Here is a 23,559-nt window from a genome sequence, read left to right on the forward strand (position 1 = left end):
AGCAACCCAGGAGTTTTTTAAGGCAAAGAAGTGGAATATTCTGCAATGGCCGAGTCAATCACCTGATCTCAACCCGATCGAGCATGCATTTCACTTGCTGAAGACAAAACTTAAGGCAGAAAGACCCACAAACAAACAACAACTGAAGATAGCTGCAGTAAAGGCCCGGCAAAGCAACACAAAGGAGGAAACACAGCGTTTGGTGATGTCCATGCGTTCCAGGCTTCAAGCAGTCATTGCCTGCAAAGGATTCTCGACAAAGTATTAAAAATGAACATTTTATTTATGATTGTGTTAATTTGTCCAATTACATTTGAGCCCCTGAAATAAGAGGACTGTGTATGAAAATGGTTGCAATTCCTAAACGTTTCATACGATATTTTTGTTCAACCCCTTGAATTAAAGCTGAAAGTCTGCACTTCTATTGCATCTCGGTTGTTTCATTTCAAATCCATTGTGGTGGCGTACAGAGCCCAAATGATGAAAATTGTATCAGTGTCCAATTATTTCCGGACCTAACTGTATATGCCAATTCCAACAATTCAGTCAAGAAATGCTATGGGGCACATGTATCAGGGCAAAAGTGTCTAAATTCTGGGGCAAAAACTTTGCTCTAGATCATGGGTGGGGAACGTCAGGCCCGAGGGCCGTATAAGGCCCCCAAAATCATTTGGTCTGGCCCTGCTAAGGCAACTGCTATAACCGGGGTCACTCTAATTTTTAAAAAATGGCCGCCACGCGCCCGATCGGGAGGAGGTTGTGTGAGACGCTGGCAGCCCTACACGATCCCCAGCAGTCACTGTACTAGCCCCAGCAGCCACCGTACTTTCCCCCGCACTCCCCCCGCAGCAGTCCCCGCACTTCCCCAGCAGTTCCCCCCACACTTACCCCAGCAGCCGCCCTACACGATCCACCCAGCAGCAGCAGCAACTACCAGAGGTAGGGGGGGGGGGAATCTGTGTGCCTGCATGCCTGCTGTGTGCCTGCATGCCTGCTGTGTTCCTGCCGTGTGCCTGCCTGTCTGTGTCTGTATGGCCCGCGAACGATGTTATAAATATCCAAATGGCCCTTGGCAGAAAAAAGGTTCCCCACCCCTGCTCTAGATGTACAATAGCAAAGAATAGCATTGTATTGATTGAAAATAGACTTTATTCTTTGATAAAAAACACTATGCTAATATTTCCCTCATCATTTCACCACATTTGCCTTAATACATAATGACCTTTATATGGAAAATGTCAACAATGAATGACTTGACTTTCAGTAATGTTTCAATACCCCAAAAGGTAAACAGCCCTTTAATAACTCATAAAAACCCCATAGAAATTACGTCATGCTTCCTATAGTTATTTCTGTACAATGTCCAAGACAAGTAGAAAGCTAGGTCTGTATTTGTTGTCTGGGTCAGCAACTCTGGTCCTGGCTTTCAGACTCCCTCCCTGCAGCAGGCTAAATAAGGCTATGCTTATAGTGCCGGCGACGGTCGCTGTAAAATCAAATAGAGATGACTTCCAGCGATCGCGACCAATCCGTCGCACCATCGCGTCGCGCTTACTATAAGCGCACGCGATGGCGGCAATGAATTAGTTTTGCCGCAATGTCGCGTCGCTGTCACCGTCACTATAAGCGCAGCCTAACTAATCTCAGCTGAACTATGCCTTTAAATATCAGACACTTCCCAGTCTCCAAGGCTAGCTGCAAATCAGAATGCTAACCCACACTCTACCATGCTTTCAGCTCAGCTCTGAATCATTTATGCCTTCTCTCCTGAGGCATCGTTTGCATAGGACTTTACCTGACTGTGTTGCTTTCGGTTACTGGCTTCAGCATGCTGCCTGTCCCCTCCCCCAAGGCTGCCAGGTGTCTCTTTGCACCCGGGTTCTTCCCATTGTTGTCTCCCCTGGCTCTGGCTTCTAGCTCCAGGCATGCAACACCTTGCAGCCATCCTCTCTCTCTCTCTCTCTCTCTCTCTCTCTCTCTCTCTCTCTCTCTCTCTCTCTCTCTCTCTCTCTGGTGGGACCTCTCCCAGGGTACTGTGTTCAATTCTGGAGACCATATCTCCAATAGAAAATAGAAATAAATGAAGAGGGGGAGTGACAGAGTATAGAAATAAATAGAGGGGGAGGTTGGGGAGAGGGAGGAGATGAGGAAGAGAGGGGGACAAGTGAGAGACAGAGGGGGCTAGATAAATACATGGGGTGAGAAGGAAACAGAGAGGGTGAGAGCAAGGTGGTGTGAAAGAGGGGGAGATCACAATGCTGCCGACACGGGGCGGGTGGGGGGCTGTGCAAACTCTAGTACTGGGCCAGGGAAACCTGTAGGAAGCCCTGGCTATGGGCATGCCTTGCTGTCCAGTCACAGTCCTTTTGGACCTCATGAATTCCTATCCCTGATCATAGTGTTACATCCTTTAGTACCAGTTCCACAAAAGGGTGCTAAGTTTTAGCACATCTTTACCCCCAATTCAAATGACTGGGAGCAAAAGTGTGCTAATTCTTAGCACCCTTTTGTGGATCTGGGCCTTCGTTTACCCCGAGGAAGTCCAGTGCTGCAGACAAGGTTCCTCACATGTTTTCTCCACAGCAGGGCTAGAATGCTAAAGAAAAAAGGCGCAGGAAATCTTTTTTTTTTATTTACCCACAATGCCATCTTAAACACAGCAATATTTTGAAAAAATTCCCATGTTTTAATTTCATTTTCATAGCACAATAAAGTAAACATAATAAATAGAAAATTTCAGGATTACGCATGCTTCCCTCCCCACCAAATTATCCACAACATGCTCCCCTCCACATGTTACCCTGCTGCCCAGCCTCTCCACCACATGCTACCCTGCTAAACAGCCTCTCCCACACATGCTACCCTGCTAACCAGCGTCTCCCTCACATGCTTCCCTGCTAACTACCCCCCCCCCCACATGCTCCCTTCCTAACCAGCCTGTCTCCCACATGCTGCACTGCTAACTAGTCTCTCTCCCACATGCTTCCCTGCTAACCAGTCTCACCCCCCACATGTTGCTCTGCTAACCAGCCTCTCCCCCTCAAGCTTCCCTGCTTACCAGCCTCTCCCCCACATGCTCCCCTCCTAACCAGCCTCTCCCCCACATGCTCCCCTCCTAACCAGCCTCTCCCCCACATGCTCCCCTCCTAACCAGCCTCTCCCCCACATACAGCCCTGCTAACTAGCCTCTCCCCCCTAACCAGCCTCTCCTCCACATGAATCCCTGCTAACCAGCCTCTCCCCCACATGCTGCCTGGCTAACCAACTTCTCCCTAACATGCCCCCCTCCTCTTCTGCTTCACCCCTTTTGTCTTTTCTCTCCTCACCTGCTTCTCCCTTGCCCCCCCTTTTTCTCTATATTCCTTCTCTCTCCCTCTCACTTCATCTCTCTCACTCTACCTCCTCCCCCCATGTAGCAGAGGTGCAGAATTCGTACTGGCCCTACCTGGTGCCAGGGGGACCCACCCATACCCGAAGTTGGCCCTGACTATCGGTGGAACCTACAGTAACTTCTGGTTTTGGACCACCAGGGCAGGCAGACCCTCACCACCCGGGATAGCTGTCCCTGTACTTCTACCCTGGTAGCTGAAGAACTGCTGGAACGATATTCCTGTTGATAAAATAAGTACCGGAAAAGCTCAACTCTAGCCCTGGCTTAATAGTAATGTCACTGCCTTTGATATGGGTGAACCCAGTGCCAGCTCTCATTGTGATCTTTGGCGAGTCACTTTACCTCCTTCTCTCAGCCACCAAAACAGTTTTTTTAATATACATATATACAGCTCCGTCTTTAAATAAGCATTCAATCTCCATCTGTCTTTAGGACATAAATATTGTATTAACCTTCGTAAAATAAGGTCAAGAGAGTTTTGTCTCAATATTTAGCCAGTTTAGAATTTCTTGTAATCATACACCGTTCCATTACATATAAAGGCACTTTAACCACATTGGTGCTGTATGAGTAACATATTGCATTTACTGTCCTAACAGTTAACAGGCCCAGTAGAATTTTAAAATGTCATGCGGGGGATTTCTCATGAACTTGTTCAGTGCCAGAGTGGACAGCAAAGCAAATTGTTTAGATTCTAAGTAGTTTAATTGGTCACTTTGCTTTTGATCAGAACTGTCTTTTCTATTTATCACACTTATTTTAAATGTAACACACATGGGTAATGTATGTTGATAGACATGCCCTCCGGCCGATGGCTGTGAACCAAGGAGAGGACTAAGATTATAGTACAATGAGAAAGATGACATCGCGGACAGAGGATTAGAGAGATATAGGCTGATCCACTTTCTGTTACTTTTGCAATTTCCACCGCGTGGCTCATGGTGTTCATCCTGGTGCAGGTGCTGGTGCCTGAGCTTCCCATAGCTGATGTATTGGAATAGAAGAAAACGTGATGACGTAGCACTACATGCAAACAGGAAAATTCAAATTGTCACAGATGTGGTCCCAGACTTAGTGGATATCCAAAATCTGCAAGCTTTATTTGACAAACACCCATAAAAAAGTGTACATGGATCCATCACACACACAAAAATATGTGGAAGAAGACCTGGCTCAAGCAGGGATGCTCGAAAGAGGGACTGAAGCATGGATTAGGGCTGACAAATTGGGAAAGCCCCGTAAGGGAATGTATAAACTCATGGCAACCATGTGGATGGAGAAAGTGCCAGGAAAAGACACTCAGACTGATAGACAGGAAAGGCCCCGTGGGCCCCCAGGTGATAAATGCCTAAAAGGAGGGGGATGAACTCAATGGGATCCTCTGCTTTAATGGAAACAAGCCCAGACGTCAGATATATATACGGAGAGGAAGGGCATTATGCCAAGCACTGTAGAAGGCGAGAGAATTTGCAGCACGTGCTCAAGAGGTTTATTCAATACAAATCTAATCAGGAAAATGACAAAGGGACTTAGTGAAGGAGCATACTGGACCCCATGTGGAGAAAGGCTCTACAAAGGCTATCCCTGCCAAAAGATTAGAACAATCCCACCTCCCTGATAGCCTTCTTAGTCTCTCCACTAGGGTAGAAGCTCACATCAAAGGAAAAAGATAGTGGATTACAAGTGTCTTCAAGTAATGGTATGATAAACATCTGAAACATCTGCCGTTGTAGCCGTTAGATGGGCTGGTGATGTGGGGCCTCAGTGATGTCTAAGGTACCGTTGTCTAAGGTATGTAGTAGTAGAGTTGACATTCCTGTGCAAAGTCACTGGAGTATCGGGACCATTGACTGTGGTTGCGTTGATATGTCCAGAGGTTCGAAGTAAGGACGAGACGGGCTATAATTGGAACAAACACAAATATATTTGGTCAACTAGCAAGATGGTGACAGACAGTTGGGGAGATGATTATGGTAGGACTCTGACCATTCACCCCTTGTGCTTGATGGCATACTGTCGAATGGAGAAGAGAACAAGTACGCTGATGGTCCTCTCCAAGAAAGATTCCCAGGTGTGCTATTAGTGAAGAGTGTCACGGGAGACCAGGTACTTTTTACACCATTTGTAGATTACCGGGATCATTCATTAGGCAAAACGAGATAGTAAAAACAAATTGCATTTATTTTGGTAAACCCACGTACAACAAGAAGAAATACACATGAAACATTTAAACATACACTTAATGTGGGTCTGGGGTAAAAACTAGACTTTTCTAGGTGCAGGGTACCCACTTGGAGCTTACCCTGACCGGGATATACCCTTGGTTGTCCTGGTCCTCTTTTTGGCTTCAATTCCTAGCTGTGACCGTTGCGTTCGATTTTGAGAACTTGGGTGCAAAAGACAGGACTTAGTCTCTGCGAGGCAAACTTTTCAGGCTTCAAAACTAAGCCGGTCGCTCTGCTATTTCGAACAGAGCAACTTTGAAAAGACTGCCGTAGCTTCATCGACTCACTGATTGGTTGGCTGCCTCTCTCTCTCTCGGTCAGTACCTTACATACACTCTGCTGGGCTATCCCCAGAACAGAGGGGGAAGGAGCAGCCAATCAGAGAAGGGGAATCCCTCCCCTCCAGCCAATAGAAAGAGAGGCTCGACCCGTGGCTGAAGTCAGGGGAGTAGGCGTGCCACAGAGACTCGAAAAGCCAGGTGAGCGGGAAATATGATTGCATACAGTATAAGCTTCAGGCGTATTCCACATGGGACAGTGTTGGGACTGACCCTTCATACAGTAAAACGGAAGCCACTGTGGATACTAAGCAAGTCATTTAAACTAAAATGTTAGTTCAGGACATATGAGATACTGATAACTATTAATTAAACCAAGGGTGCGCAAACTGAGGAACGGGAGATTTTTCGGGGGGAAGGGGGCATGGGCGGTTGCAGAGGTCCGGCGCTCTCCTCCAGGCATTTAATTAAATGCCGGGGGATCACGTGAGGCCCCTGCAACACTCCACTTACTGGGATTCTGCCTGCTGTGTGATGCATCGCCATGGCAATGCAGCATCAAATGACACCGCGGAGCCATGTGACGTCACATGACCCCGCAGCGTCATTTGACACGGATACAAGGTGGGGGGGGGGGCGCGTGAGGCGGGGAAGGGAAGACAGGGGGGCGCAGCTTCAAAAGTTTGCGCTCCCCTGCATTAAACCATGAGAATGGAACGTTTTGAATGGTAAAGGTTAATTATGATCAGAAGCAGATCTCACTATGTTTAATATACACGTCTTCCATGTCTAAACTGCGTGATTTTGCTAGGTAGCTATTTTCTGAAAATGAGCAAATCTTGCAAAATTAAGTATTCATTTGCAATTCAATAAACTGCAAGATAAAGACAAAATCTTGCACAGTTTTGTTACGACTTCAGGCAGGTGACAGTGAAATAGGTGCATTTAGTGTGTTTCACACAAGTTACCACTCAGCAACTGTTGTCAGAAGAGTCTGGAGCTTGCTTCTCTCAGCTGGGGGCGCTACGTTGGTTCAGGAGCAGGATTAATGTCCAAAACCCCTTTTTACTTCCCAAACCTATACGTTCACTTCCCTTGTAAAGAAAATGTTGGGACGGTTTAAAACGGATAAAGTACCACTTCTTATTAAGGCATTTGTTTCTAATTAGTAATAAAATAGTTAATAATATTATATCTCCATGCAACATTAAATGAAACAGAGCGGGGAGGGGTATTGAATTCTGCTCGTTGATGGGGTTAAAGGCTTGTAAATTGTAGCCTACACAGCAGAACAATACACGAACACATTAACGCCAGCAAGTAAATGTCCAGATCTCGTTTTATGCATTTCATGAAAAGATGACAAAAGCATGGAAATTCCCTGGACATTTTTGGCAACTCAATTTTTCACCGCCTAAAAAAATTAATCTGTTTATACTTTAATCTGCTGCATGGTATAACCATGATGAATTAGTCACTGAGCCTAGATGACTTTCAAAAGGCTATTTATCTTGACAAAATAACAATACATTTAATTAGATGCAGGTACAGATACTGAATTTAACTAATTTCTTGGCAATTGATTAAAGATACGACTGGCTCTTTTGACAATTATAATGAAGAAATTTATAGCAACTGATTAATACTGCGCTAAGTAGATGTTCAGGAACAATTTGCAGTCGGATACTTTTGATTTAGGATGTACACTGGTGACAGAAGGTCCTACAGAGCAGTCCTTTTTTATTACAATTAATTTGGAGACATTTAGTTTGCTGGTTAATATTTAATCAAGGTATTTCAGGAAAAATAATCTCCTAAAAGAAGGCAGCCTGGGGCCCCTTTGGAGACTGGGCACATGACCGCTGGGGCTAGGCTACCCCCCTACGCCTCACATTTGCCCGTGCTGTCTGGCCATGCTCTGTCCCCTTCTGCTGCCCCCCTTCCCCACCACGTCAGGGAATGATGTGCGGGGAGGGGGAGGATAACTGATCCGCTCCCTGCCAGGAATGTTCCCTCCCACCCGTCCCTTTGTTATGCGTGATACCGTTACGGTTGTATGGTTATACTGTAATATTGTTGATGGTTGTATGTGATCTTTTTTTTTTAAACCAAGAAGAAAATGTAGGAAAGACCTTGATGTCTCGCATGTTTGAGGTGGGCATTTCAAGGCGTGTGGTTGCCTTTGTTGCGGCGGCAGTTGGGGGGGTAAGTGCATTTTAACCTTTCCAGCCGGGGGCTCTATGGTGCAGAAAAGCCCTGTGGTGGCTGAGGGTGGCGAGTGGGCAGGGTTCATTTGTGCGTGATTCCCTGGGACCCAATGTCGCTAACGGCCCAGCTTGGTGGGTCTTGCGGGCCATGGTTTGGGTGCCATCGGCCTTTACGCAGGGTGAGGATGCTGGCTGGTTTGTTAATTACCGGTGTTTATTATTTGTTTTAATAAAAGTCGCGGCCATTGTACCTCCAGACCTTCTTTGTGTGTTTATTTGTTTATACTGTATGTGGGTTGCGGGGAGGGAGCTTCCTTGTAGGCTCCAAGGTCAGGAGTGGCTCAGTGAGTAAAGGCATTGAGTCTGTAAACAATGACACCAAGCTCGAAGCAGGGGAGTCTGCTTCAAAGCTTGGTATTGGCTCATTGTGACCTTGGGCAAGTCACTTTATATCCCTGTGCCTCAGGCACCAAAAACATAGATTGTAAGATCATCTGGTCAGGCTGTGTCTGTAACATTCCTATGTTCGGCGTACCACGCCCTCTACTGTAATTGTGAGGTGCTTTGAGACCCATTAGGAGAAAAACGCCACACATTATGAAAATAAATTATTATTATTAATAATAATAATAATAAAGAAGAAGAACTACAGGTTATCCAAAACAAATATGCAGTGTGCTGGGCATCGTTCATTGACATGGCTTTCCATTAAGACAGGATTACCGATGCAGAGTGAGAAAAGGGAATACCCTTCAGTCCTTTACTGTATAGTACTCTATCTACAAGAACAACAATAATTCTTCTGAAATAATAAATACTTTGAATACAGTGTAGAATAACTATTCAACTAATGACTTTTCATATTTAAGAAAAGGTGAACACAAATGGAGAGAGCCCCATATGCTAGTCCAAATGTAACATTTACACAATATTGTATCTAGTGAGCCTGCTACGTGGTTCAATAGTCATCCAGAATAGCATTAAACACTGATCTAATTACCCATTCAAGCTCTCCGAATGTATGAAACTTGTTAACTAAGGTTCTTAACACAAATTTATTGACCAAAAAGGTTTCTGCTTCCTCATGCATGGCAGATATTTTGACATGCATTAAAGGGGTGAAAGACGTCTGAGATGCTATACAACGTGCCTTCCCTACATTACACCCTTATGCTAAATAGTGTCAAAGTATATACACATTCAGAATGCTCTGTCAAATTAGCATCAACAACTTAATTCAATGTTAGTACAACTGGATCTGCATCAACATATTCTCCTATATTCGTGTTGTGACCACTTTAACTTCACACTTTCTGATTGGACAGTAAATATGTGTGGTACTATAGACCTTAATATAGCATTATATCAAAAGTAAAAACTACAACTCCCAGCGTTCATCCATAAGCAGATTTAAAAAAAAAAAGTCCATGGAAAAAGTCCAAAACAATTAGGCTAATAATTGAATACAAGTATATCCAAGTTTTCTGTAAGTAACCAGCATTTTATATCATAGACTAAATTGGTGCTTAGCCTCAGCCATTCTGGAAGCAGGCAAGTTCAACTTTAACTGGATTTTTTTTTTTAAACAAATAAAATTAAACACTGTTAGATCTTCAAACTTAGTACCAAGACACATTCCATTATTAGACGTTCAAATCCTTATATTATTAAAGCAGCACCATACCTGTTAGACAACTGCTGAGCAGGGCCAGCTAAGCACTCGGTAATAAAACTTAAAATCAGTAGAGCCTTCATTTTAGAAATGTATTTAAAGATATTAAAGTCAGTACAAGTTTATCATATATTTATGCCCCTCTTTACTTTGTTATAGCCAAGTAACTGTTAAGGTATCACACGGTGTCCAACAGAGGTAATGATTAATAACACCTACACCCTTGACTATTTAATCATTGATAGCTGCAGCAAATGGTAATTTGTCCCACCTAGCAATATTTAATGGAGTTGCAGCAAAGTGAAAGCACTCAGCCATGAAACAACTTTTCTACCACGTTTTAATGTTTGTTTATGAATCCAGGATACTCGATTACAGCCCTGCTTCTTAATGGTGCAATCCCACAAAGTCGTCCAGTTGAATGTCTTAGGGCAGGGGAGCGCAAACTTTTGTTGCTGCACCCCCCTGTCTTTCTTGCCCCGGCTTTCGCGCCCCCTGCCTACCTTACATTCACGTCAAATGACGCTGAGGGGTCATGTAATGTCACGTGACCCATGACATCATTTGACGCTTGTCACGTCACATCACATGGCAACATGTCACACAGCCAGCTGAATTCGGGTAAGTGGAGTGTTACAGGGGCTTCACGCGATCCCCCGGCATTTAATTGAAATGCCTTGGAGAAGAGCGCGGGGCCTCTGCAACAACCCACGCCCCCCCCCCCCAGAAAAATCTCCTGACCCACCTGGCGGGGTGGGGGGGGGCGTGTGCACCCCCGGTTTGCACGCCCCTGTCTTAGGGGCCTCTGAATGGGGATGTGGTGGCAATCAAGTGTTATCTTTACCTTTTCCCCCACTCTGTTCCCATCAGAGAACCAATAAAAGTTAGGGTGAGTTACGGAGCGGGGACTCTGACTGTAGACCCTTGCTTAACACCCAGTGACATCACACACCAGAAGAAACCAAACCCACCCAATAAATAATAATAATAATAATAAAATAAATAATACTTCTAGGTATCAGAATTGGGTTAAAAAAAGGAATTATTTACCCAGAGAGTTCTACTCCATTACCTCCAGGGACCTTGCTTTTTTGTTTAATCTTCACAGGCCCTGGCGCATCACTGCTCTTGCACACCAGTGGCCCTACTGAAGTGCCAAGCACTTTTTTGCAACCTCTACAATGGAGTCCCGTTTCCATCAGCCGCGGGGGGTTTGTGATCGCTGCTGGAACGGTTAGCAGAACGGTAAAATTGAAAATGTTGAAACCCAACAAGCACTGTGCTAAACAAAAAATTATCAGGGACGGATTAAACTCAGGTATTCTTTTCCAAGTGTCTGTTTAAAAAAGAAACAACATAAATTGTATATGGAAAAAAAAGTTTTATTTTTTATATTGTGTATTTCATGTTTCAGTTGCCCATGAGGCCTTGATCAAGTACCCTGTATTGCAACCTCTTGCCAGCTTTATTACTTTAACCAAGTCCCATTATACAGCTGCACCCCAGGTGCCAAACATTTAATAGTAATCTCTGCAGGCCAGTCAATTACTGTGCATGCATCAGCCCACTAATAATCCTACCTACAACAAAAAGAAAACTCGCAGCACATTGTACATTCTATCACCTAGTTCTGAAAGCCACATGAACTGAAAAAGTACTTAAATAGTTCAACATTTTCGTCACGGAAGAATCTCCAGGAATCCTTTTACATTGTTTCCATTAAATGTTTTTTTTTTTTTTTTTTAAATCAGCATTTGCCAAATAGAAAAGTTTTTAAATGTTGCAATATGGACAGTTAAATGTTTGCATAATCTATTTAAATGTAGACCCACGGCAGGATTTTTTTTTAAACGTCAAAGACATGACAACAATACTGTGCATTTAAACACCAGAGGCCCTATCTGCCCAAACTGGAGCACAGCGTTAGAATAACTAATAACCAGCAAAGAGAGAAATGCTCTGTCTCACAATTATTCATTCAAAAGTCTGTATTTAATACATATTTAAATTTTGAAGGTGACCAAGAGTGGAAGCAGGACTACTCCGACTGTACTACTAGGGTTGCCAGATGGCTTGTCCAAAAATACTGGACACCCACGCCCCCCGAACACATATAAAAAATACCCCCACGCCCCCCAAATACATTTTAAAAATACCCCCGCCTCCCCCCAAATACATTTAAAAAATACCCCTCACCTCCCCAAATACATTTTTTTTTAAAAAAACACCTCCCCCAAATACATTTAAAAATATACCCCCACCTCCCCCAAAAACATTTAAAAATATACCCCCACCTCCCCCAAATACATTTAAAAATATACCCCCACCTCCCCCAAATACATTTAAAAATATACCCCCACCTCCCCCAAATACATTTAAAATATACGCCCACCTCCCAATACATTTAAAATATACACTCACCTCCCCAATACATTTAAAATATACGCCCACCTCCCAATACATTTAAAATATACCCCCACCTCCTCAATACATTTAAAATATACCCCAACCTCCCCAATACATTTAAAATATACCCCCACCTCCCCAATACATTTAAAATATACCCATACCTCCCCAATACATTTAAAATATACCCCCACTGGACACCCACGCCCCCCGAACACATATAAAAAATACCCCCACGCCCCCCAAATACATTTTAAAAATACCCCCGCCTCCCCCCAAATACATTTAAAAAATACCCCTCACCTCCCCAAATACATTTTTAAAAAAAAACCCACCTCCCCCAAATACATTTAAAAATATACCCCCACCTCCCCAAAAACATTTAAAAATATACCCCCACCTCCCCCAAATACATTTAAAAATATACCCCCACCTCCTCCAAATACATTTAAAAATATACCCCACCTCCCCCAAATACATTTAAAAATATACCCCCACCTCCTCCAAATACATTTAAAAATATACCCCACCTCCCCCAAATACATTTAAAAATATACCCCCACCTCCCCCAAATACATTTTAAAATATACCTCCACCTCCCCCAAATACATTTAAAAATATACTCCCACCTCCCCCCAATACATTTAAAATATACGCCCACCTCCCAATACATTTAAAATATACCCCCACCTCCCCAATACATTTAAAATATACGCCCACCTCCCAATACATTTAAAATATACCCCCACCTCCCCAATACATTTAAAATATACCCCACATCCCCAATACATTTAAAATATACCCATACCTCCCCAATACATTTAAAATATACCCCCACCTCCCCAATACATTTAAAATATACCCCCACCTCCCCAATACATTTAAAATATACCCCAACCTCCCCAATACATTTAAAATATACCCCAACCTCCCCATACATTTAAAATATACCCCACATCTCCAATACATTTAAAATATACTGTGCCCCCACCTCCCCAATACATTTAAAATATACCCCAACCTCCCCAATACATTTAAAATATACCCCAACCTCCCCAATACATTTAAAATATACCCCAACCTCCCCAATACATTTAAAACATACAGTACCCCCACCTCCCAAATACATTTTAAATATACCCCTACCTCCCCAATACATTTAAAATATAGCCCCACCTCCCCAATACATTTAAAATATACACCACCTCCCCAATACATTTAAAATATCTCCCATCATCATGATCTCATCTCCCCAGGCTGGCCCTCATCACCATCTTATCCCCCCCATTATCATCTTATTCCCCCCCCATTATCATCTTATTCCCCCCCATCATCATCTCATTCCCCCCATCATCTCACCCTACCCCCCCATCATCATCTCACTCTGCCCCCCCATAATCTTCTCACCCTGCCCCTCATCCTCATCTCACTCTGCCCCCCCATAATCTTCTCACCCTGCCCCCCCCATACTTTCACCATCTCACCCTGCCCCCCCCATCCTGTCACCATCTCACCCTGCCCCCCTCATCCTGTCACCATCTCACCCTGGCCCCCCCATCCTGTCACCATCTCACCCTGCCCCCCCCCCATCCTCTCAGTATCTCACCCTGCCCCCCCATCCTCTCACCATCTCACCCTACCCCCCCCATCCTGTCACCATCTCCCCCTGGCCCCCCATCCTCATCTCACCCTGCCCCCCCCAATCTGTGTCCTTACCTTATTGCCAGGAAGGACAGCCACACAGACGTCTCTGAGCCGCCGGGGTGTGGGCTCCGCCCCCGCTGTCCTCTGATTGGCTCTCCGCTTCTCCAATCAGGGACAGGCTGCACACAGACACACACAAGTGCTCCTGCCCGCCCCCAGTCTCAGTACTACTCTCTGCACTGCCTGCCCTCGCGCTTGCGTTGTCCTCCGCCACCGCAAAAATGGTAATACCGGACACGTGTCCGGTATTACCTCCGATTTTCTACCAGGCAGGCAACGGAATTACCGGCCTGTCCGGGTAAAAAACGGACACCTGGCAACCCTATGTACTACAGCACCGAAAAAACCTCTACTAAACCATGCGAGTGCATTCTGTTCCTAGACTTTAGTTTATGATACTGATACCTAAACACCTCTGAGTTAGATGTTTTTATGTTTTGCTAAGCTGTGCCACAGCTCATGCAAGGCCAAGGGTCTTACCTTTCTACTTGGTGGACAGCCCCACTTCAGGGGCTGAAGGAGTATCTCATTTTCAGTGGTAATGTCACTGCCATTGAAGCTGGGGAACGTCATTTACGGTGTCAGCTCCAAGCGTTTAACCCTGCTAAGTAAGAGGATCTGCTGTAATGCAGGCTGTTAAACATGCGGCCAAGAGCTGCTCAGCCAACAGACCCTGCGCTCGAACCAGGGGAGAAAGCTGGAACATCCATAACGGGGGGCTGCGTTGGAAGTTGCGTCCGTCCACCATGCCTCTTCTCAGCCCCGCTGGTCCAGCCCTGTCTTCACCCCTCCCCCCCCACTTGGGGGACCAGGCCTCCTCACCTTGCTGGTGTGCATCAGAAGTAGGGCCCCAATGGAACTTTGGCACTAGAAGCTTCCGAAAGGTAAAGTGTGGGGCAGAGGGGTACTGTGTGGGTTTTGTGGGGGAGGGGAGTTTTGTGTGGGTGGGAGCGATTGTGGAGGTGGAGTTTGTGTGGGAATTGTGGGAGAGGGGGGTACTGTGGAGGTGGGTGGTTTTATAGGGGTAGTGTGGGCAGGGTTGCCACCACTCTGGGTTTCACCTCAAGACTATGGGTTTTGGCCATGTATCTCGGGTTACGAGTATATCTAGTAAATGGAAAAATAGGGTAACCCCAATTATCAAGGCCACTACCAGGCACTATGGAGTGTGTTTTAGGAAAGAAGGTTTGACGTCGGTATACAGGTGATGCATGTAATAAGGCAATATTGGGGTATCTCCGATACTAACAAGGGGAGTGGGGTACTGGAAAACCGGTTAGAGGTACAAGGGGACACCTCCCAAGGGGGCGCCCCCAAGTAAATCACGGCCCGGCTACCAATATATCCTCACCTGTCTCCCCTGTGTATCGCGTGGAGGTCCCTTGAAAGCCGTTCCTGTTTGCGGCTGTGTTCATGCTGTTGTGCATTGCTGGTTACTAATAAAGTTTTTTATATTCATACAACTGGCTGAGTGAAGGTGCTGTGAACCTCGGAAGCAATCTCCATTTTTTTCACCTACGAGTATATCTAGTAAACCTCCGGTTGGCGGCGACGGTGTCTCCTGGGATCTCAACCTGCAACTAATGTCAATATGGCTGCACGGCATCAAATGTCGTCGCATTGCCATGCCAACAGGAACGCTACATGATGCCCATTCCCATAACAAGACACTACGTCACGACATCACGCGGCGCCGCGTTGCCATAACGTGATGCCTAGGCGTCATAAGGCGTCCCATTGTCATGGCAACGTGGTGCCATTTTACGCCGCACAGCCATATTTGTCACGATGTGCCCACCACAAACTAGACGAGACCTCCGGTACTGAGATGGGAATAGCGTAAACACCACCGACAGGCATGGGAATCTGATCTGGAGTGTGCGTAGTTGCTCGCGCCGGGTCAGAAGCAGGGAGGGTAGAGGAGTAGTGAATACTTGCCGAGTTGAGGGTAATAGAAGTACAGAACGTTGGAGGTACTAGTCGCTGGGATCGGTGCTGGAGAAGGTAGAATAGTCGAGGTCCGAGAGCCGAGTTCAGGTTGGAGAGTTGCGGAGGGTCGAGGATAGCCAAGGTCGGGGTTCCAGAGAGGCGGTGGTCCAAAGGCAAGCCAAGGTCGGTACACGGGAGATCAAACAAGACAAGGCAGGATATCTAGGAGACAAGAGAGGTAAGCACAGGAACAGGAAGCTTATGCTCAGCCAATGTGCCAGTGGCACTGCTGAGCCTAAATAGGTAAGACAGCCCAATAGGAGCAAGAGGCGGAACCGGGGCGTGTTCGTGCAGAGCCTGTGATAGGCTATGGGTAAGGAAGCCAGATGAGAGTGCTGAGGCAATCAGTGCCTGTTGCCACGGAGCTTGGGTGAGTGGCGCGCGCATCACACGCGTGTGCGCTGCGCACAGGGAGTGTGCGCCGTGATCCAGAGGTGGGAACTCCCACTGTGACCCCAGCCCGCATGCACCCGCGTGAGGACGCCGTCCGGCACGAGGAGCCGCGCGCATGCGCGGAAGAAGCGGGAGTACGCGTGGGAGCGCACGAGTGCTGGGCTCCATCAGCGGCCGTCAGGGCAGGTAGGGGAGTAGTGCGCCTGCGTGTGAAAGTGCGTGGCACCTGGCTCCTGACAATATTGAAGGGAGTTGTAGGGGGAGATGCCGCTTTAGGTAAGTGCAACGTTTAAAATATAACCTTCAGTCTAAGGTGGCAACCGTGATTGTGGGGAAGGGTGATTTTGTGGGGAAGGTTTTTTTTTTGTGTGTGGTATTGTCTGTGTATTGTGGGGGTTATTGTGTGTGCGTGTATTGTGAGGGTGGGGGGAGAGAGGAAGAGATGAGGGAGGGAGACATTGTGGGGAGGGGGAGAGTGAGTGAGAGGGGGAGACAGAGGGAGGGAGAGAGTGTGGGGAAGAGAGGGGGGAAAGAGAGAGGGAAGAAAGAGAGGGGAAAGGGGGGAAAGAGAGAGTGGGGGGAAGAAAGAGTGTGGGGAAGAGAGAGTGTGGGGAAGAGAGTGGGGGAGGGGAGAGGGAGTGTGGAGGGGAGAACATAGAGAGTGGGGAGGGGGGAAGAGAGTGGGGAGGGGGGAAGAGAAAGTGGGGAGAGGGGGAACAGAGAGTGGGGAGGGGGGAACAGAAAGTGGGGGTGGGGAGAGAGAGTGGGGGTGGAGAGAGAGAGAGGAGGGGAGGTGAAGGTGCTCATCTCCAACCAGGAAGGGGACCCGCAGGGCTGAGGTAGGGATGCAGAATAACCAACCACAGCACAGGGACAGAGTCCTGTTAGAGTATCCGTAGCCAGTAAACAGGCAGAGGTCAGAGCTGGTGGCAGTGGTGCAAAGTCCAGTAAACAGGCAAAGGGTCATGGCAGACAGAAAACAGCGAGATTGGGGTCACGGTCCGGGGTCAGCAACAGGGAAATCCACAGACGAATGGGTAAAGCGTGACAGCATAGATAGCAGGAACTGCAACTGTTAGAACCTTGCTCCGCGACTCCCACCAGTAAGTGTAGCCTTATATAGCAGGTTGCCAGTAACCAAAATGGCCAGATTGAGCAGGCAACCTGAAAAACCCGAACTGGCAGGAAAACCCGTCACATATCGAGCAGAATCCTTACAGGGGGGGGGGGGGGGGGCAGAGAGAAGGGAGGGGGAAAAAGAGAGAGGGGGGACAGAGAGAGAGGGGGGGAAAGAGAGAGGGGTGGAAGAGAGGAGCGGGGTGGAGAGAATGAGTCTCCCTTCTCCCCTCTCTCTAGGTCACTTACCAGGATTCCGTTTCCTCTTCTCAAGAGGAAGGGCGAGAGAATGGAGGAGGGGATGGGGGGAGAGAGGTACCAGCGACGTTTACATATTTTTAATAGGAAAAGCTCCAAAAGAAAAAGTGTACGCATACAGTAGGTTATAGTGACTATGTATTTTATTTTTTCCTGGTCTTGCAGTCGGACTTAAGAATTGTCCCCCAAGCTATTCTGAGTTAGACGGGCCTGCGGTAATGAATGCTGTGTGGAAGGAACCATTGAAATTGTCCACGTCTGCAAAATTACATGACCTAATCTGTGACCTCAAACGAAGTAATCTTAGTCTCTAAAACCAACAGTGATAGAGTCTCAATCCCATGGCCATTTTGGAAAATTAAATGTATACTTAATGGATCCAGGTGTGATAAAAAGTTTTCTTCAAGGCAAAAACAAATCTCCACTAATTCAAATTGTATGTTTTTTATTTAGCCTTATATGAAGCAAAATTAAAATTACACAAACTAATACAATTGAACAGTTTTATGAAATCAATTACTGCACTGTAGTCTGTCTGTAGAGACATGTTCAATTACAAAAACATACGCATTAGGTATTTACTCATTATATGGTTACATAGTTTGAGCCTCCGTATTTAAGAAACATGATCATTTTAAATTAGCAGTTGATGTAGAAAATACATACATACGTACTTATTAAATTTCCTATGCACCTAGGGCTGCGTCCACGCTGCCGCTGAGCGCGCTTGGCGCGTTGAGTTCAATGGATGTCAATGTGTCCAGCCACGCACACGAGGTGCGCCCGTGTGCACTCGCGGGTGCTTGGCGAGACAGATGAAATTGATTTACAGGCGCGCTGAAGGCCCACATGACCTTCAGCAACCAATCAGCGCCAGTCACTGCTCGGTCACGCCCCCCCACTCGCGTTTGAAAAAAAATATGCAGAACAGCCGAGTGCTCATGCTTGGAGAGTTGGTGATGTCACCGCTCTCAAGCATGAGCGCGCTCAGCGGCAGCGTGGCCGCAGCCTAAGATCAAGATGAATGGTACACAGAAGTACAATGAAATCTTTAAGAACACCAACTAATAAATGTTCCTTACTTAAAGAAAACTACCGTTTTCACTTTCTTGATAGCAGTAAATGGATAAGAATGACTAACCATTTTAAAAATCACTATCCATGCAACAGCTGAATTGGTGTAATTTTACCTTTATAGTGTACAGGACTTGAACTTAGCTCAGAATAATTCTGTTTTCCATACTACACTTTTTATTTTAAATAAAACCTTAGAGAGACACCTGAGCAAACATAATTGCCCGGTTGTTCAAACATATTACGGTTATCATTCAAGGTGGTGAGAATTTCAAACCTGTTCCCCAACGGTTACTTCAAAGCATGTAAAACTTAAAGTAGACCGAGATACCATGTGTGTATTATACATGATTACATTTCAACTGAGAATGTTATATACTAAAAAGCAGCAGCGTCACCTACTGTAGTGCCGACAAGTATTCTAAAACAAATCTGGGGCAATCACCAACAAGACCCAGGTACATGCTGGGTACATGCTGCAACATTTCAGTGACATTTTTGCAGACAGACTAATGGCCCATCGGATTAACAGCGGGGGTCCCTGGCAGTTCCATTCAAACTGCAGGGGTCCCTGGCAGTCCCATTCAAACTGCAGGGGTCACTGGCAGTCCCAAACTGAATGGGACTGCCAGGGACCCCTGCTGTGTTCATCCGATGGGCCATTGTCTCTGCAGAAATGTCACTGAAATTTTTGCAGCATGTACTGTACCTGGATCTTGTTGGTGATAGCCCCAGATTTCCCAAGGCAAGCTTAAAGCAAGTGTTAGAATACTCGTCGGCGCACCTGTACATAGTGACTTTGTGATTCGTTGCAGAGTAATTGGCAGTGTGACACAGCTCCACAAGAGCAGCAATCACATTCCAGAGCATGGAAACCGTCATTTAAGATATAATTATAAAGTATAGGGCCCAGAATATGGTTAAATTAAGTTGTAAATGATGGTCCAGTGACACTCACTGTAACATAGAAGTGAATGGACATGCCTATGGTAAGAACAGAAGTAATGCATATTTAGGAGTATAGGGAAGCACGTACTACAAACAGTATCAAATGCCAAAAGCGTTTTAGATAAAAGCTGCCATAATTTTGGGAAAACAAACTCCGTTTTCCAAAAAAAAATAATTTAATTTTTTATAATTTTATAATAAATCACCATTTTAGGATATCCTTAAGGAAGGTGCATCAATGCACCAAGAAGTACTGTAACCTTAAAGTATAATTAGTCATTTCCTCAGTATTGATGCCGGAAAAGTATAACGTTACTTTTTTGTTTGAATGAATAGAGGCTTGAAACTCAAAAGGATGAATTGGCAGTAATGAAGCACACAAGGAACAGAGACCATGGGTATATTAACTCTGTTACACCTGTTTATACTTCTGCTTCCCTCCCTGTGCCACCCTCTCTCTGCATGTTTGCTTCTCGACTCTCCTCCGGTCTCCTGTATTTCTAGCGATACGTCCTCTTTCTGAACTTTTACTCTCTTCTTCTACCTCATACAGTAATCGTTCATCCACTTTTCAAATGGTTCTCTTTCTTATGGATCTTCACCCTGTTTGTCTAGTGTCCCAAAATGACACACCCCCTTTCTCTCTGTTCTTCCTACTTCAGCTGTAAAGTTAAATGGGACAAGAAAGCTGACGGCAATGGCCATTCTCACTGTATTTCCTACTGTGAATACACTGTACCACATCTGACAGTTGTCTGGAAACTATCCCATGACAAGTACAATACTACTACGTGTTAAAATGTCAATGCCATACAAAAACTGGAAAACAAATGTCATTCCTATGTGCTTACACCTAGAGAAAGATGATACTCAATTTTAGCATGCAGCTGACTTAGTACAAATAAAGTCAAATGACTGCACTTCTTTATAATCGAATGTCAAAAAGTACATGCTAAAAATCCACGATCTGGAACAACAAAAAAGCAGAAGAAAACAAAAATATGCAGGCACTGTGATTTTTTTGGGATGGACCGAAGAAAAAGCCACTTCTGAGAAAGTAAAAAAAAAATAATCTTCTTACTCGCAACTCTTCTTTTACATTTGCAAAACAAATGTGTTGAATGGAAAGTGTAGCTATGAAATTGTAAATATTATAATGTAGACACTGTAAGGTTGAGTAATCAATTCCTGTACTGCACTGTGAGAGATCTCCCCCCATCATGAACTAGCTAATATAATGAGCTGAGCAGCGCTAGTCCTCTTTATACATCAGGCTTTTGAGGGTTTTTTTTTTAAAAAAAGCAATAAAAACCAACAACATTTTGATTAATCCTATTCCTTGTGGCGAATGAATCACAGTTCTATCCAACATTTATAAATCAACGTAACAATAGCAGGAAAACAGAAAACGAACTATCATTGGATTTCTACAAAATATAATCCTAATATATCACAAATATAATCTTGCTTTAATATACAAGTGCATCTCTGCAACATTAAAAAATTAAGCTTCCGTCACTACATATTTCTGGCAACTCCTGCATTTTCCTGAGTTTATGCATAATGAGCATAATTGCATGGAAATATAAAATGAGGAAGCAGGGCCGTTGAAAAGATCATGATTGCTTTGAATAAATTTATAGCAAATAGCACCTGAAATTATGTATGTTGATATATGTGCTCTTTTCAAGGAAGATAATAAAGTAAAAAGATCTGTCAAGAACATATTCAGTGCTGTAAAATCTTCCCTTCCAACGATGCCTCCCTCTAGTGCAGATTGTGGAGATTCAAAATGGATAGTTTAAACAAAAAGTCATATACAGTAACTCTGGTATAGATAGAGAAGAGCAAAATGGTTTTCTGGCAATATATTAAAGCTCTGCACATTTAATGTAGCTTTGCATGCCTCTTTAAAAAAGAAAATCGACTTGGAAACACAAAAAGCACCTGGGAATTAATTACATACAGTAGTGTTGTTACTTCTCTTCAAGTAAACTAATTTGAATAACCAATTAACTAATTTTGGGGAAGACAAAACACTCGGCCTACCACCCATAAAGTGTAATATTCCCTCTGCATTTCACCATGCTAACATGTCGGGTGTAAACAAGCTACCAGGACAGAGTGGTGATATCGCCCTATAATAATATTTATATACAAAAGGGAGTTGCTCGCTTCCCCCCCCCTGCTTATTACCAATCCATAATGGAACTTGCAATACTGATACAAACAGTAATGTTATTATTTCACAGCAGGTCCAGCAATATAGGGGCATCAGATTGATCCACGAAAAAAAATCTTTTGTCTTCAGCAATGACTTTACAGAGGGATCGATTATTCTCAGACTGCTCACAGCGCTTGTTTTCAACATACAGTTTGTGAGTACCCTGATTTTATCCTTTCAACTTGTATAAAACTTTATATAAGATTACGCTATGTTGGCATCTTTTTCTTTTCATACTGTACCTAATACCCTGGAGTAATTTCTTGACCGTTGCCTATTCGATCCATGATAACCTGAGCATCCACCTCTGGTTCCTAATGCTGAGAAGATTTTGGAGTGTGTGAGTGCTGGTTCACTGGCTCTGTTAAATGTTTTTGTCATACTGTTGTACTATTTTGTGTTATTTTGTCTCCACATCTCTTTCGAGAGCTGCATTCCTGTTTTGCTCTGTACTGTGTTCTTACGACCCTGGAAAGGTCTTTCTGGAGCAGCACCTCGCAATATAAACGGGTTGTATTTTACATTTACCCCATATTCACCGTATCTCAATTTGTGTTTATGTAATCACTTAACAAATGCACTTTAAATATGTTTGCGCTGAAACCCTTGTCTTCACCGTCTTCAGCAATGGGTTTTCTTTTTTTCTCTTATAATAATAATAATAATAATAATGGTTTTTTAAACTCTTTGGAATGCTCTTGTGGGATTTTTACGAGCTGATAATGTTCCTCAGAACCTGATTGAAAATGATTAGAAGACATACAAGAATTGTAAATACAGATCTTAAAAAAAAGGTTACATTTTCCACAGGCTGGATTCGGGCTGCTTCCATTTCTCCCCCATCACTGCACTGAAACTAAAAGGCCTGAAATACTCCAAGCGGTGGCTGTAAAACAAAGAAAAAGCAAAAATCACATTGCGCAATTTGTTACATGGCAGTCGAATACACATTTCCACATACCTGTAATTTAGCTTTCTTGTCAAATGTCGCTGGTTTGTAATATTTGGCATGTTAAAGTCCTTCTGGTGTCAAACATCCAAATTCCCTTACATTTAATTTAAATTAAATGTAATCACTTTCACCCAAAAATATCTTAGAGGGTTATTCCTAACCCTGACCGGCACTATCGCACAGAAACTCCCGTTGACTGTGGCACAATAGCCATTTAATAAATAACTCGCTTAGTGTCTTTTACTAAAACCCAAAAAGCACATACTAGCAACTGAATAATCTCTGTGCATCAGAACTGTAAAATAAGGAGTACATTTGACAGCATGTTAAAGCTGAAGTTTAAAAAATATATATATGTATTTTTTACCATTCAATATGTGCATCAATACAATCTGCACACTGACAAGCAATTAGCTAAATTGCTCGGGGTTATTTAATGCAGTTATTGCTGCAAAACAGTACCCACAATGCAAAGTTCTGTGGGGAAGATCATGTGACCAGGCAGTTACTAGATACAATTGGTGCACTGCTAGAGACGGCAGGGCTCAGAAAGGGGTGTGCCAGAGCCTGTTTCAGAAGACGAAGGGGATGTGACTTTGTAAATGGTTTCTATAGAAACAAAAATGCTTGTTACATTAGAATACATTCAAAATGTCTTTAAAAATTGTAAAATAAAAAAAAATGCTACAAGTATTTTCTCATAGTACAGAACTGATTTAAAA

General features: G+C 44.4%; 1 protein-coding gene and 1 long non-coding RNA gene across 4 annotated transcripts in view; both read right to left on the reverse strand.

Moving 5' to 3' along the window:
* The window catches only part of C1H4orf33 (chromosome 1 C4orf33 homolog), a 110,191-nt gene that overhangs the window by 42,260 nt on the left and 44,372 nt on the right, over positions 1-23,559 (reverse strand). For 2 of the 3 annotated variants that reach the window (XM_075615398.1, XM_075615406.1), the window contains exon 6: positions 22,685-22,771. The exons of the other annotated variant lie outside the window; for it this stretch is intronic. In XM_075615398.1, coding sequence (XP_075471513.1) covers positions 22,685-22,771 — 87 coding nt within the window. The remainder of the gene's footprint in view (positions 1-22,684; positions 22,772-23,559) is intronic. 3 annotated transcript variants of the gene reach the window in all.
* LOC142471521 (uncharacterized) lies at positions 18,068-19,315 on the reverse strand. Its single transcript, XR_012789486.1, has 2 exons — positions 18,907-19,315; positions 18,068-18,857 (listed from the first exon to the last, which is right to left on the reverse strand). It is a non-coding gene; the product is annotated as an uncharacterized LOC142471521 (long non-coding RNA).

Source organism: Ascaphus truei, chromosome 1, assembly GCF_040206685.1.
Source record: "Ascaphus truei isolate aAscTru1 chromosome 1, aAscTru1.hap1, whole genome shotgun sequence".
In the NCBI taxonomy this organism is placed as follows: domain Eukaryota; kingdom Metazoa; phylum Chordata; class Amphibia; order Anura; family Ascaphidae; genus Ascaphus; species Ascaphus truei.